We start from the raw sequence: 16,094 nt of genomic DNA, 5'->3' as shown, positions 1-16,094 counted from the left end.
ACTGCTTTAGGCAAAGCATAGCTAGCCCGAAGTCAGCGAAGTGTCTACGAATACAAATTCTCGAGGTATTTGATGCATCAGACATATACTCTACTCGTTAGATCGTGACAATGCATGCGAAGTCCTCTATGTATACATAATATCTTGCTGCTGTTAGTGTCAAAGCACGTTCATTGCCATACGTTGCCAAATGAGCAGACCACAAACACTTGAGAAGCGCGGTACTCCATTCAATTTCTCATCGAATATCAAAATGTTACGATGGTAATTGTAATGCCTCAATCTTTGCGCTAGATTCCCGTCCTTCTATCAGTTCAGACAGAACAAGCCCAGTGCCGGGCGCATGTGATATCCCCCAAGCACCATGGCCCGCCGCTATATAGACACCTCCGTTCTCTCCGTCCTTGGTCTTGGTGCCTCCAAGCTTGTCGTCTGGTATTCGCGACACGATAGGTCGACCGCTGGACGTGACTGGACGGAAGCACTACCTCAAAAGTTAGTATATGTCGAGAATCCTACCCCTAGGATAGTGACGTACCAAGCCTTCTCTCAAGACGTCCATGCCCTTTCCCGGAACATTCATCATCATAGCTTTTGCGCACTGTCTCAACTGGGCAATGGCCTTGTCATTAGCCTTGACATCCGTCGCAACATCTGGTAGCGGTATGCTTGTGCTATTCAGTCCTGCCAGGTACAGTTCTCCACCCAGTCTCGCAAACCATTCTGGTGAGAAGCCAAGTGTGTCTGTTGCGAAGACTGCGTGGCAGACTTCCTTGTCGAGCTCTTCGGGTTTGTGGTGTGGATTTCGGACGAGCAGCGAGTGGCCGGCTAACGAGGAAACAGGGATGCGTGCTTTGGACGACGGGAAGAGGGTGCTGAAAACACGAGGAGACCAGGCGCCAGAAGTGATGACGAGGCGAGTACACGGCACTGTTACAGATTGTCAGTCGCCATGTGAAAGTCGAAGTTGTCGACTGGAATCTTACACTCTGTGTCCGACTCAGCGTCATCGCTCGTTGAGATGCTCAAGCCACATAAGACGTCGTCGGCGTCTTTGATGATTGCTGTCGCCCTCGCAGGCTGGTGTATCCGTACTCCCCTTTCCTTGACCTCTTTAAGCAGCCATTGGCAGAATCTCAAGGGATCGATCTGTGCCGTAGTACCATCCCGACTGATGACCTCCATGATGCCTTCCTGTGTACGACGAAGCCATTCCGGGCCGGCAGCCTGCTCTTCCCAGGGCTTGTTGTGGTTCGCTAGCTGTGCTCTGCTCGTCCCATTCTCAAGCCAGTCCTCGCCGCTGCCGCCGATGGCTGACTCGCTGTCTTGCGAAAGGGAGATGCCAGTCGACTGCGAGTAACCCCATGTTGACCGTCCAGAGTGCGCATTGGCAAGGTCGGCGTGAAGCTTGAAGGACAACGCTCCAAGCGAAGATACCGAGGGGGCGAACCCTGATTTGTAGTCAGATAATGCGATCAGGGGATAAATGACGCGCCGCGCCCATCCTAGACGCGACGGAAGCTTCCCATACGTACAGTCAGCACTGAGGAACCCCGCAGCAAGGCCAGACGCGCATTGGAACAACTCCGGACTCGAATCAACCAAGTGAATTGTCTTTGGGTCTGTCGCTCCACTCTCTGTAAGGTAGTACGCGGTACACAAGCCGATGATACCGCAGCCCAGGATGGCAATGTCGTTGGTGTTTTCCCCGCAGGAACTATAGTCTACACCTGGCATACTGAACTTCACGCCTGGCAAACCGAGGGACAACGTAACAGCGAAACGAACAAGTCGACGCCTCCATGCCCGAGCCGCCCGCCGCCAGACCTTTAAAGGTGCTAACAACTCCTCTTCGTCTAGGCTGGCGCACAAACGCCGTCTCACATCACAGCATAATCATCATGTGTTGGATCATGTTCCTATCCACCGCCGACGCAAAACATCGTACGAGCTGTTCCGCATACCTTTGCTGATCCACTCCGCACCCTAGTCGACGTCCCAAACTTGGGTAAGTAGCATGACCGACATGGCCTGATTTTCTCCAGAACACCCTCTGGAGCCCGGCCCTCCGCCGCTTTAGATTACCGCTGGTCCGACTAACTGATGCAAGACTCGGATCATCTGCACACTTTGACGTCCATTATACGTCCGGCTATTGGATGCCATCGTATCATCACGAGAGTTAAGGAACGCGAAACCCCTGCATCGCATATATGGGACAAGCAAGAAGACGCGTACATTGAAGAGCTTGTGTGGTGCATTGCTAGCTACAGAGACTCTATTGATGGAATGATGCTGTTTTCTATGAATGATGCCGCATGTATCCTTCCTGTTCTGTCATCCTCACACTTTTTACGGCCCGACCCAGCGATCCTGACCAAACCTTGCATATTGACCCGCGTGCTTGGTGATCTATGCATTGCCACGAGGATTGAGCATACCCTGGACAGGCTTGTAGTCCTTGAAATGGCTTTCGGGTTGCCCATGCGCCTCGGAGATTGCTGCGTCACCCACGTTAGCCTGTCCAGGAAAGTCTGTATCAAGACCGTGACGATAGGTTTTCTCCCACAGCCTGCGAATGATTGTGGGAGCTTCATTCTCATGGTCTGAGAATGCTCCAGGGATGCTCGTGGAAGATACGTCTGCCATCTCAGTCACACCCGCCACAAGCCATAAGCTGGATCCCGCTCCGTAGCCCGAGCCATCGTAGAGTCCTGTATGCTGGCCCCAGGTGCTATCGTGCTTCCCCACCTCTGTCGGGCTGTGGAGGTGGCTCTGCACAACCATGGGTTTGTCCTCGTCCAGAGCAATATCTAGATATGCGAGAAGTTTTCCCGCTGCAAACGCTTTGTCAAGCTCATCATCAGATATAAAAACCATCCTACAAGATGCATATACGAAGTCAGTGTGTTTCCCAGATGCAATTCATTCAAAAAAAAACATTTCGTACCCATTTTCCCGAACGATGGAGCCAAGTTCCGACACCAATATGTCTGCTTGAGGACCAACAAGCTTGAACGGTATCTCATTATCACATTGAGCGTTGTCGTCGCCACCCTCCGAGTCGGAAGCGAGCAGCTTGATCTTGAGTCGACATCTCCCATCTGCTCGACGATAGGTCCTTGCATGATAACCTTTATCGAGTATGACTTTTGCCTGCTTTTCTACCATCTTGTTTACATCTGCTGCATTCAGTGCTTTGTTGGTGGCACTGCCTCGCGTGCAAACTTGCTCGTCGCCTGTCTTGTGGGTCGATGAATCTTCCATACGATGTACACCAGACAGCTCTTCACACGCCGGTGATTGTCGTGGCTCTTCAGTGCTGTGGATTTTCGTGAGGGACTCGTCTGGAAGCAGATGGTTGAGCTCTAAATCGTCGTGACTGACAACGGATTCATCGACGTAGATTCCAGCACCATGAAGACTATCAGAGAGAGCACTCTCTGTTGACACCCTACTCTTCATCGTTTCTTGATCTGGGTTATATGCTAGGATGGACGTTGGCGAAGGGGGGCTCCCAGTCTGGTCCAACTCCAAGATTCTCTGGATGGGAGCTGGTGAAAGCGGTACAGTTCCAAAAGGAATGAGCGATAAATCAACAGATGATTGCAGATTCCGTTTCTCAGATGTCGGAACAGGCACAGGCGAGGAGTGATGAACCCTCAAGCTTGAGGTGATAGAGTCTTTGCGGTCGAGATCGAATATTGGTGTGTCAGGCGGTGATTCCTCGAAATCGAGTACGAGCGATGAATTAAGGCGGTGTTTTGGGGTATAAGGACCCTGTAAAACACAACTTCAGTAGATGTTTCGCCACAATTTGAAGGGACACTTACATCGACCGGCAGCGATGCAGGTGTGTCAAGCTGCTTGGTCTTGGTAGGCGACCGCAGACTTCGTAATGAGCTAATGCTCCGCAGCTTTTGCTTTCGCAACGACCCCATTAGACCTTTTCGTACGGGTGATTCGTCACTTGCATCGGGTACGGTGGACTTTGCTCCTGGTGAATATGGATTCGGAGTCTCATAAATTAGTGCATCGTTTTCATTCCGATTGGGAGAATGTGAATGAATCCTTGAGATGGTTAGCATAATAGAAACAGGGTAGTAAAGACCGTCGCTCACGGAGCACCGCTCATCCGAGTGAATATATCCGAAACGCTCTTCTTGGCCTTGATGAGGCGATCGAGAGGCATGATGGCTTTTCGTTGCTACCTTGGTTATACACTGTAGGCTCGAGATTGTAATGGAGCCTACGAAATCGATAGCATATGGCACTTGAGTGTGAGGCACTTGACCCTAAGCTATGTTTGTTGACATACAGGTCAGGTCCTGCCAAGATGACTTTATGTGACATTGGCTGGTAGTTTGCAAGAGCATTGTGATGTGTTTGGCAGGATCAACTCGTCAGCAGATTGAGGAAGTAAGAACCGAATCTCGGGATACGTAGGATAGCGATGTAACATGCTGAGTTCGATCGCGTATCCAGAGATAATCATGGTGTATTGACGTATGGCGTATGGATGTATCGGAACGCTCTCCCAGTCTCGCTGATGACGAACGCATGTCTTTAGTGAGGCGTGCAAGAATACATGCGGTTGGATCTGAGAAGGCGTGAGTGGACAATGCTTGGCTCAAGCGGTGCACGTGATTGGACCAGCCCGTGCACTAGACCCTTGCTTAGCTCCTTCACGTCGCGAATGTTAGCAGTCGTGGAGTGCAAGCGCATCATCAACTTTCAACGCCGCCCTTCACCCAATTTATATTCGAGTATCCGAGTAGAAGTCGCCCATACGTACGCCACACTCATCGTCGCCAGCTTCAGACGCGCTACACTAGCATCGTTCTCGACTAGCCACAATGGCGCGTGGTCGCCCTTCTCGAGCTGCAGCGCGTCGCAGTACGCCTGTTCGCAGCGCAACACCTCAGCAGGACAGTGACGAGGAAATGGTAGATGCCCCAGAATCGCGCGCCGACACACCCAAGGAAGAGGAAGAAGATGCCGACTCAGCAGTTCAAGGAAGCGACGAGGAAGCGGCACCCTCCGAGCGCTCGCCCTCTCCAGCAGTCATCCAGCCATTTCCTCGCAAGAAGCGTCTTGGTCGCCCTCCTAAGAACAGGCCACCAGACTGGAACGTTGTCGAACCCGACAACTCCGAAGGCGGTACACCCGTTAAGCGCAAGCGGGGACGGCCGTCAGGCGGAGGTCGAGGACGGCCACCAAAAGGAGGGCCATCGCACACGACGCGCGTCCCCATTGACAAGGAGGGCAACATGATGGATGTAGTCAATGATGAGGTCGACTTACCGGAAGACGAGGAAGGCGAGCAGAAGGTCGACAAACTAGGCAACCTTATGGGCGGACGAGACTACCGTGTGCGCATATTCACTATCAAGGGCAGAGGCGACAGGCAGTACATGCTGTCGACAGAACCAGCCCGTTGTTGTGGATTCAGGGATAGTTATCTGTTCTTCACAAAACACATGAAGCTCTACAAAATCATCATCGACGATACCGAGAAGAGGGACTTGATCGACCGCGACATCATCCCACACTCATACAAGGGTCGTGCCATTGGTGTCGTCACAGCCAGATCCGTCTTCCGTGAGTTTGGCGCACGCATCATCATCGGAGGTAAGAGGATCATCGACGATTACTATGTTACTGCAGCAAAGGAAAGCGGCGCAGTTGAAGGCGAACTTGCAGACCCTAACGACAGGCTACCGCCTCCTGGGGAGCCATACAACAAGAACCAATACGTCGCTTGGCATGGTGCCAGTAGTGTGTACCATACTGGTGTGCCTAGTGTGCCAACTGCTAATGGCAAGCCTGTGCCTGGGAAGCGGAAGGTCAACATAACCTCTGCTAACTGGCAGTTCGAGCATGGACGAGCTGCAAGGTAGGCAAAACTTCCCTTCTACCAACCTATAATCAGCAGAGCTAACTCATCCCAGTCGATTCAACTCAAACCTCTCTAAGCTACGGAAAGCAAACCTCACTGGTGTCTACGATCCACACACCAACCTGATGTGCTATCCCAAGGTCACACAACCTACACATGCACGATGGGAAGAGGTCTCAGCCGAAGAAACCGACGTGCCTCCGCTGGTCCGTCGCAAATACCTCGTGGTCGACTCTGTTTTCCAACAGCCTCCTTTCGCCGGGCTAGGTATACCCGGACCCGACGGTGACTTCGTTGATGTTGGCACCAATGGCCTACCAGTCCTGGACGACGAAGACAGGCTAAAAATGAAGCCCGAAGAGCTTGAAGCTCTTGAGCAGGTCAAGACTGAGGAACAAGAGTGGCGTAGTCAATGGGGTGGGGAGAGCACTGATGGTGCAAGAGTGAGACCGAGGATAGGCTTTGTGGGCGTCCCGGTTTGAGATATCCAAATCAAACTGAAGTCCAGGAACCTATGTACTCACATGTTGTCTTAGATACCGGTACTGTTTCCAGCACGGCGCGATTTGGCGTACGATATATCAACAGGTCCCGTATCCAAGAAAGAGGATCCAACCAGGTACATCTCGCCATATTGTTGCGATATCTGAATGAACCGCCGCACGAACACGGCTCTGAGTCATTCATAATATACAGTTTACTGCTTTTTTACACTAATGCCTTGGCCATGATCTTACAACCCTTTGCATCCCGTACCTTTACAATTCACGTCTATCTGCTCTTCGTTTGGCGCGCTACATACATGTCGTTGATGAATGGCGACAAGGCCGAGCGCCACGTGCTCCTTGGTCGCAGCATACACACCCGCACGATGACAGCCTAGTATAGGATCGTTTAATGCCTTGATTACAGCGCTTCCTCTGAATAATGCATCGCCTCCGCACAGGGAGAAAGAGTGCATGGACGAATGTACGGACCAGAAAACATATTCTGAGATATAACATCTTAATAAGCGGGTCCCTGCCGCGCATTGAAATTATTTCAAAACGTCGTTGACACAAGATACTGTCTTTTTTCTTCATGACCAACGCAATACCGCATTCTGGTCGCCACGTCAGGGCTGCTGAGTCTCCTTCAGCAGCATACAAGTGTTTTCTCTGTGTCTACGTCTGACGTCTAGATATCGCATCAGCATTCCAAACTACAACCCCATTCTCGATAATGTCGATGTTCTTTCCCCTGGACTGGAATGCATTGCGTCCGGCTACTGGTTGAAAACGGATATGAACCTCTATGCTGCTTGCTACATCTAACACCGTTCTAAGTGCTGAATTCCTGTGACAAGATGTCGGAGATGGATCATCTGTAATCGCAATGTGAAGTTCAATTGGTAAACGAAGCTCTAACGATGATTCTCAGAGTGGACGCATGTTGGGTTGTGCTGATACCTTGCGGTATCACTAGTCTTATACGAGTCTGGCACCAAAATTTGGCTTTGCTTCGGCTCACAACACCATCTCAACAAAGATGCTCGTTTCCTCACAAAGCCGTTCGGGCACTGCCATCGCATGACGTTTGAACAGGCGGCAGCATTCTCGTCACGATGGTGATGTGGTCTTAAGACTGCTGCGTAAGCGGCAACGATTGCTTCGTAGACGTCGTCGTAACGTCCCCCCCTATCCTTTATTGGATCACCACGCACCAGCTCTACCAGCATCGGCCCGCACTAACATGTTGCTCTGCGAAGAAGAAGGCACATCTGGTCCGCTGGAGTATTGGTAAGAGCCACATGCTCTCCTGAGAAGCCCGTTAGAGGATAGCCGGTAGGCGGCAGTATTACTGATGTAGATCTTGTGTACTGAGTCAAGAATTTCGGTGGTAAGATCTAGATCGCTGTATTGTAGGCGGCTCCGATGCGATAGGTCCGAATTCTGGTGCCTGAAACGGTGACGAGTCGGTTGGTGGAGCAGAGTGCGATGCCCACGGCAAAGAACGCATGAGACGCTAGCCCACTGTTACGCACGCCATCTTTATCCAAGACCAAATTCGTGCGCAATCAGTCCATTGCGTAGCGGCTGCGGAAGATGGGATGACAAGAGAACGATAAGGCAAAAGTAATTTCGGTACCGCAGGATTATGAGAGCTGATCAATGAACCACCGGCTTGTTATTTTCTTACTACCGGAGAGCGTCCGTCTCACATGCTCGTAAAGCTTGAGTGGAAACTCGCAGAAACTCACCAGGGACCCTTTGCTCCAAAAGAGCCGGAGGCAAAGGGACTCGTGTGACGCTTCGGTTTTGAGCAGCAATAAAGGAAGGAAGCTAAGGCTAAGCTTCTATGCGGCTTCCCTGGTGTTTGCACGAACAAAGGAAGTTTACCCCAGGTTGCGCAAATCTTCCGGCAATAGGCCGCACTATGAAGGTCGCGATAGATTAAAAGGTTGTGTGGGGATATGAAGATGTGTGGGTGGAATAGTTAGCGACCCGGCAAAATAGATTGGAACTATGGGGTGCAGATGCTTCGAGAAGGAACGGCTTCGGACCTTCATCTACGCCAGCCGTGCCTGGAGTATACGAGCATATTGAGGGCAATAATTGGGGGTGTGCGTGACTGTGAAGTTGATCCGGAGGGGACTGGATGCAGCGCGGCGTTGGGGCGTATTGGGTTTGGCTGACGGCATCTTACGACATGCTACATTGAACTTGTTTCGTGTCGCCACTGAGGTGCACCGAGTGATACAGGTGGGTCGGCTGGTGCTACGCCTCGATTGCACGTCGGAGTTGGATAAGCCCGTTTGCGCCTCGGTCAGAAGCAAGAGAGACGGAAGCCTGGGACAGCGGCCCCATGGTCTGATGGTGGTAGAAGCGGCATATGCAAGCAGGAATCGAGTCCGGCAGGTTGTAGGACGAAGACTGCAACGGCGGTCCCCTGACTTGGGTAGTGAAACGACGGGGCGGGCGGCTGAGTTCCTGAGTTCCTAGCGTAGGGGGGCGTGTATCGGAGGGTGGGCTCAATTAGCGCAGCCCCGATGCGGGCAAGCGCACTAGGGGTCCATGGCTGCGCTTGGCAGCTGCCTATTAAAGTGTCCGTGAATGCCACCTGTCCTCTTCGCTGCACAGCCCGGGTCCTAGTGATAATCACCCACTATGCCCACTCATAGCCCCGTCAACTGTCGACTTCACCATGGCTCAGTACACCTTTGATTCTAGTCTATTTTCCCAGACCATGAACAATTCCGCCATGACTTCGACGCCTCTCCCCCCACCATCCGTTGAGGCCATGCCTACTACCATCAAGATGGAGATGATTGAGAACTACGACCACTCACCCTCACCTGCACATCACTCGTCCAACTCGTCGGAAGCATCACACACACCTGCACCCGAGAGCAATGGCTCCAAGCCCGTGAAGAAGCGCAAGTCGTGGGGCCAGGTGCTCCCCGAACCCAAAACCAGCCTACCCCCACGGAAGCGGGCCAAGACCGAGGACGAGAAGGAGCAACGGCGGATAGAACGCGTAAAGCGCAACCGCCTCGCCGCCCACAACTCGCGCGAACGCAAACGACAAGAGTACGAGGTTCTACAGACCGAGAAGGACGAGCTCGAGGCCAACATGCAGGCCTACAAACAAAAGATGGCCGAGATGGAGGCCGAGCTCAGATATTACCGCTCAAAGTACCCTGGCGAAGCACCCCAACAGGTCTTCGACCTAGCTACACCACCCAGCGACACCTTCGACACCATCTGCCCCGCGCAGATCCCAACGTCCTTCCCCAGCCCTCCCGAGTCCATGGACTCGATGGACTCACCCCGTGACTCATCCTGTCAACCCGAGACACCACCGTCAAGCTTTGAGGCTTCTCCCGAATTCGACTCGACACAATATCCTGCCGCGATATTGTGCGACCTGCCGTGTCAGTCGACTTCGGGAACCTCTCTGCGGGCGATCTGGGCCTACCTTTCTCTGTTCAACCTTACGCTCCAGTCGATGAGAAGTCGGTCGTCATGGAAAACTTCTTCGACTTCGAGCCCTTCCCAAAGTGCAGTCCAACAACGACTGCACCAATGGAGCCCGCTTTTAGCATGGTCGATTCTTCTTCAGGCGATGTCTTCGGTCCAACACCCTTCGACCACAGCTCTTTCTCAAACTCTTATGCCTTTCTTGACGGCTTTGATGCAAAGTTCAACGACTTGCAGAGTGCCTCTGGCGCAACTTCGGTTAGCGACGAGGCCCTCGCAGCGGGACAACTTTAGCACTATCGCTGTCGCGAAATCCACCAAGGGGGCGAAGAAGCAAGCTGAGTTGGTGGATGGTGGCTGTGGTTCACGACTGATGAGGTCTTCTAGGCCTAAGCAATTGGGTAGGCGTAAGGTGCGATCATTGAGGTTAACGGGGGCACTGGGTTGGGAAAACATGGGGTGTGGCATCACTACCGGGCGTGGGACGGCGTTCTGAGCGTGTACACTCTTGTAGCAACAGTTTCGTTTAGACCTGGTAACCTCTCTGGATATTGTTTCCTTGATGGGACATATGGCGGACAAGATACACCAAGGGCTGGTGCCTTTATCTGGCCAAATACCATGATCTACTATTCATTCATCTTCCTTTGCATCGTGATGTCTTCTCATTGACTTGGATGCTCGACCTTCTCCATGTGCTTTTTGTTGAGTACCCACTGCAACTCCAGTGTGTCACCTATTCTCCACGATTCTCCCCCCTTCCAACGCTAACCATCCTACCTCCACTTCGGACTCCGGCTCAGCTGAGGCGAGACACACTTCGCATGCAGGCTGACGCCAACAACCTCCACTCAAACTACCAGCCCAGTTGACACCAACTTATTCTAGGTCGTCTGATGACGTGACCAGCCACTCGTGAAAGTCTATTCATAGGCTGCTGCGGAACTCAAACATCCGCAATACGAAGCAGTCGTAAACTTGTACTGCTCAGCTCATCCGTGTCGGATCCATACAAGGCAATCGGTCTTTGCAATGTGCGCGGGGCTTATCAGTTTTCGCTTAACCACATGGAAAGACCGGCCTGAATTGCTCAACACCATTTTGGCGTCGCAGGGCATTGCATGCAAAACAACAGTACACCGCACGACATGTACACCGCTTTGCCCCACAAACACCGGATCTAGAACATATTGCTTTAGGATGGCATTTTACATTTGTTGCTTTCATTCGTTACAGTCGTAGCTATCTGGGCCCTTGCATGCGCAATGCAATGCAACGCAACTACCGATGTCACTCGGAGTCCGTCGTACTGTAGATGTTACTCCTTTGCCTGCTGGCCAGCCAGATCTATCGGCTGTGGCAACATGCCCTTGCATGCATCGGAATTTCTTCCTAGATTCCGAGCTTTGCACTACCCTGATAGCTTATTCGGTGACCTGCTTATTTGGTGACCTGGTCGACGGGGGCAGGCTTGTTTGAATCGGCAGCTGCTTTGCCTTGGCCGGTGTGGCCAGCCTTTGGTGCGTCGCCGGCGCCAGAGGCGTTCATGCCTTCGATAGCTATCTCATGTTAGTATTTGCTTTCCTCTCAAAACATTCCTTTTCCTTCTGTGCTGTCATTTGAGGAGCAGGAGCAACGGAGAGGGGTAGGTGGGGCAAACGAGTCGTACCTTCGCCCTTCTCAATCTCTGGCATGGGAGCGACATTGTTCTTTGTGTGCTGGAGAGTTGCCTGCCATATGGTCAGAGCCGAGTTTTTTCGTAAGAAGTTGTAGCAGACGAGGGTACTTACGTCTCCAGAAGCACCGTGAACTGCGTCCTGGCCAGCCTCAATGGGGCCGTTGTCTGAAGATCCGTCTCCGTTGCGAGGCATGATGAATTGTAAGTATGGGTTGGGTGGTGTGATAGTCTGATGGGGTTTTAGAGAAGAGGAGTGGAAGATGTGTTGATATGAGGGGTAGAAGTTCCTGTCGTGTTCAATTTCTATCATCTCGATGATGTATTTTGCTGTGATGTCATGGTGGAGAAGGGGTACCTGCAGAGCGGGTCATGCTCACGTACAACACTGTTGCTAACGATCATCACGAATTCTATCTTATTTCATACCTATGTAATTCAGTCGAGCGCTTTACTTCTTCTAGTCTTTCTTGTGCTGTGGTCTTTGGTCAATTACAGGTTGGCGGATCGAGGAGGCGTGTCGTGGCATCCCGAGAAGCCTTTAATTCGACGATGCGATAGAGAAAGATATACATAATATCGATCTGGAACTTTCCAATCCCTTTTGGTATTATTAACTATCAATCAGGACTGAGGATATGCAATGGCAGTGAAAAGAGAACCTGAAAAATCAATCTGCATGCCGCTTTTGTCAGAGTCCCAGCGTCAGCTGTGAACAAGAGTATATACATCATGCTAAACTAGGTGCACATGTGAAAGACTCATCGCGCACTTCGAACCCATCCTACTACACCAACGCTGTATCCCACTAATCCACCTACCCTTTCGCGTCCTCTCTTCGCCTCCTCCTGCCATTTTCTTAGCTCGCCTACCAGGTCAGAGTCCTTGACAACGATATCTCCATGGAGTCGCAGAAATACGCTCATCCAAGCCTGTACAAGCTCGTAGTCTCGGCCCTCTTGAAGTCTCGCGGTCAACGCTTCGATAAACGTTCGCAGCTCTGTGTATGGCTCCGTTGTATCAAGAGTGCGAATTGCAATATCCGCTGCCGAAGGCGGGAGTGAAGAGAGGTGGGTCAGGAGAGGAGTGTAGTCAGCGGTTTCGGTCGCATGTACAAGGTGACGGCTGAAGACATCAGTAGACGTGGCGGCGCTAGAGCGCGAAGCAAGCGCAGAGCTGGAGATGCGAGACTTTGGATCTTGATCGAGTGGCGCAAGAGCATTGTCTTCTGCTCCCGAAACCTGGTTTTGACCAAGTGACGGGAGGAAGAAGGGGGCCTTTTCTGGCGCTTTCGGAGCCTCTTTGGGCTTGTTGCGGGCACGGATAACGTCAAGGTGTAAGAGGGTTTGCCAGCGGGACTTTGGAACCAAGCTCAGTGTTGTGATCTTGTCGCTGAGTTGGTCCATGACCGGAACGGTAACTTCATCCTGATCCTCATCCTCCGCCTGCTCTTCGGTGGCAGCTTCAACGATAGCGACACCACCTTCGCCGGATGCTGTTGGCGCGCTGACCTCAGCAATGTCATCCTCTGTTATTTGACGGGTTGATACATGCGTGAAGAGTGTTCGGTTTGTCCAGATATGCACACCTACTTCGCCGTCTAGGCCGGTGGCAAGGAATTCACCCGAAGGTGAGAATGCCACGGTGTTGCATTTTTTGGGCAGCTTCATAGCATCAATGAGATGGCCGGTTGGTAAGTCCCAAACTCTGACGGTGGAGTCCGAGGCAGCAGAAATGATCCATCGGCCGTCACTCGAAAAGGTGTAATCGAGGGTTTGCAGTGCAACATGGGATTGGGATGCCCAAAGTTCTCGAATGAGTTTCTTGGTTGTGATGTCCAATACGCGGATCGAGCCATCGTCACAGCTTAGTGCTATCAGATCACTGTTCCGGTGGTAGCGCAGACCATTAATCTTCGTCATAGGGTACCAATCAATCTCGTGAAGTAGAATGCCCGTAGCAAAATCCCAGAACTACAATATGCGTCAGTCGCTGGTGGATGAGAAAGACGGACGTTTGACTTACCTTGACTTTGCCATCGTCGGAACAACTTAGAAGCGTGCGGTTGAGAGCGTCTACAGCGAGACCAGTGATGGCTCCTTTGTGCTTGCCTTCTCCCTTTGCAAACTTCCGAGGTGCATCATCCGCAAACTCTAGAGCCTCTTCGGCCTGTAACTGTCGAAGTTTGTGCTGTTTTGCTTCCCCTGGAGTGAGTCGAGCTGGGAACCTGCGTCGGAATTGGCCAGACTGAAGGTTGTACATATCAATGGAGCCACCTGCAGATCCGATCACTGCAAACGTGCCGCAAGACGAGATTGCAACACTCTTGACTTCTGTACCGTCGCCTGTGTCGAAAGCCCATCGGCCGGCCCGTTTACGGCCCCAGAACCAGGTTCTTGCAGTCTTGTCACCAGCGTGCCCTGTGACGATGCTCTCCCACCCAGTCATGTTAACTTCTATAGCTTTCTTATCCTGCCCCTTGACCTTGGATGAGTTATTCCATATACCCGCTACGCCAGGCATCGCACCCATGCCACCGTCGCGATTGAGAGAACAAGCCATGCAGGTGATTGCTGGAGCTTTCAAATCTTCCAACTTGACATGGTGTTTGGACGCCTCGGAATTTCCATTGAGCAGCCCCATCTTCTTTGCTTTCCTCTGGATAGCACCCTGGCTAAGCTCTGTGCTTTGTCCATCTCGTCGCAAGCTCCAGCCCCAGAGACTTCGGTCCTTGCTAGCGCTGAGAAGCCATTTGCCGACATCATCAGAGCCGTCCGAGTTGGAAGGAAGGAAGCGGAGAGTTGAGACTGGTGCAGCATGACCGCCGCGAGAATGCAGAATGCGCGGTAGGGGTGAAAAGGGTGTTTCGTCAAAAATCCAGCTCTTCAACGAGTTGTCCAAGCCACTCGATACAATGACCGCCTGTCCCGCGAGGAATTCAATCTTACTGATACCACCACCGACACCTCCGCTTGCAGATGGAGGCGGCCCATGAGCCCCTCGGAGGGTACCAGTTTTACGACCACCTTTGTTGAGGTCCCAGAAGGTGATGTCGCCGCTTTCATGACTAGCTGTTGCCATGACACCGTCTTCGCGACCATCGTCGCCGGCACCCAGTCCGTCGGTTCTGAAGGAGATGGAAGTCACTGAGGGTTTCCGCGAGCCACCCGTGTTCAGGCGCATAATCTCTTTGTCTGCACGGATATCGTGTATCGTGATTGGACCTGATTGGTATGCGATGGCGAGGAGCGACAAAGCGGGCGTCGGCTGTAATGCAGTTACAGCGCCAAAGTCTGCTGCTGGTGGGAGGAGTGTATAAAGCAGCTTTCCGGTGCTGATGTTCCAAATCTCAACAGACCCATCGGCTCGGCCCACGAAGATCTTGTTCAAGTAGGTAGGCATGTTGCAGATGCAGCCAGAGAGCGCACTGGAAGAGGCGCCCTGTAGGGTTGTGTAGTGCTCCAAGGTAGCTGTCCTCCAGATCTCGATTTCGGTCTTGCCACACCCTACAATCCATTCTCCCAGGACTACTAGCCTTGTGATGCGCTGTATGCCGCCGCGTGGTAGCTCCAACTCTGCAGTCTTTTTTCCGCGCTGGAACACCCACACGCCAGCCTGGGTTTTCGACTTGGGACTTGACCAGGCTGCAAATACGACCTTCTTCCATGCCACAGTCGCAGTGATATCCTCGGGTGTCTGCGGTCGAGTTATAAAGACAAGGTTGAGTCCGCGCTTGAGATCGTAGGTTTGGAGAGAGCGGCCGACGGAGGTTGTGATTTGGAAAGTAGTCTTGCCGAGGGCAAGTGTAGTAAAGGGAACGCCTGTAGGCGACACGAGACCAACAGTCTGCCGTGGAGTCAGCGGTGCGCAAGTATGTGATGGCGTCGTTGGAGCTTACTCGGAATGGCGCAAATATCTTAGACTGGCGGACCAGCGACGCAGAGCTCGTTTCGCCATTGCTCTGTGTTTTCTGGCGTTTAGTCACGGGACCACTGCCGGTACTGTCCTGTGCCTTTGGACCTGCCATATTATGTGTGTTTTGGGGAAGAAGGACTAGAGCGCATGCATGGACTGGTCTTCTCGCAACCTCGGACGGCGCGACCAAAAATTTGGGAAATGAGATTAGATCAGATTGAGATTAGATAAGATAAGATCGGCGCCAAGTGATCGACCCAGCGTCAGGGTCCGTTTCCCGCTATGCATAGCACAAATGGCAGTAGGCTTCGATGCAACCTTGCCATTCTTCTTCCAATGTACAGCGCACGTATGCACCTGTAGCAACGTGCCCTTGACCATTGAGCCCTTGTGGGAAACTTCTCGACCTGTATCTACAATGTCCCAAGGCATCAGTACGTGCTCTCCAAGCAAACCAGAAGCCTAGCTACAAGTCACGCCGGGCGGGATCCGTTCCGATGTGATATGCAACACGTGGCGCACATGTAGACTGGCTGCAGCATGCGGCGCACAAGTCTGTCCATTGAGATCATGGGGTTGGACCATGCTGCCAAGTTGCGCTCAGTGACGTACCGTCTGTGAATTGCTGTTTCGAATTCCTTCTTGC

At 52.2% G+C, this 16,094-nt stretch overlaps 5 protein-coding genes across 5 annotated transcripts; 2 read left to right on the top strand and 3 right to left on the bottom strand.

The window, feature by feature from the left end:
* Positions 1-256: 256 nt before the first annotated feature.
* On the bottom strand, positions 257-4,192 carry GT037_000884 (fad dependent oxidoreductase; the record flags this gene model as incomplete). Its single annotated transcript, XM_038925931.1, has 8 exons — positions 257-484; positions 539-930; positions 987-1,451; positions 1,536-1,751; positions 2,442-2,881; positions 2,951-3,780; positions 3,834-4,071; positions 4,122-4,192. 8 exons carry the CDS (start codon positions 4,190-4,192, stop codon positions 257-259), a joined length of 2,880 nt encoding a protein of 959 aa, XP_038791787.1.
* Positions 4,193-4,856: 664 nt separating this feature from the next.
* Positions 4,857-6,381, top strand: GT037_000883 (nuclear localization protein; the record flags this gene model as incomplete). The annotated part of the gene is made up of 2 exons (XM_038925930.1): positions 4,857-5,896; positions 5,952-6,381. The coding sequence occupies 2 exons, from the start codon at positions 4,857-4,859 to the stop codon at positions 6,379-6,381; spliced, it is 1,470 nt and encodes a 489-aa protein (XP_038791786.1).
* A 2,701-nt stretch (positions 6,382-9,082) lies between these two features.
* GT037_000882 (uncharacterized protein) lies at positions 9,083-10,152 on the top strand (the record flags this gene model as incomplete). Its single annotated transcript, XM_038925929.1, has 2 exons — positions 9,083-9,812; positions 9,884-10,152. The coding sequence occupies 2 exons, from the start codon at positions 9,083-9,085 to the stop codon at positions 10,150-10,152; spliced, it is 999 nt and encodes a 332-aa protein (XP_038791785.1).
* A 1,146-nt stretch (positions 10,153-11,298) lies between these two features.
* On the bottom strand, positions 11,299-11,729 carry GT037_000881 (uncharacterized protein; the record flags this gene model as incomplete). Its single annotated transcript, XM_038925928.1, has 3 exons — positions 11,299-11,417; positions 11,528-11,588; positions 11,649-11,729. The coding sequence occupies 3 exons, from the start codon at positions 11,727-11,729 to the stop codon at positions 11,299-11,301; spliced, it is 261 nt and encodes an 86-aa protein (XP_038791784.1).
* Positions 11,730-12,294: 565 nt separating this feature from the next.
* GT037_000880 (utp21-domain-containing protein) lies at positions 12,295-15,560 on the bottom strand (the record flags this gene model as incomplete). The annotated part of the gene is made up of 3 exons (XM_038925927.1): positions 12,295-13,506; positions 13,559-15,379; positions 15,432-15,560. The coding sequence occupies 3 exons, from the start codon at positions 15,558-15,560 to the stop codon at positions 12,295-12,297; spliced, it is 3,162 nt and encodes a 1,053-aa protein (XP_038791783.1).
* Positions 15,561-16,094: the final 534 nt, after the last annotated feature.

The sequence above is a fragment of the Alternaria burnsii genome, assembly GCF_013036055.1.
Source record: "Alternaria burnsii strain CBS107.38 chromosome Unknown 705, whole genome shotgun sequence".
In the NCBI taxonomy this organism is placed as follows: domain Eukaryota; kingdom Fungi; phylum Ascomycota; class Dothideomycetes; order Pleosporales; family Pleosporaceae; genus Alternaria; species Alternaria burnsii.
This window is presented reverse-complemented; position numbering and strand designations above follow the sequence as displayed.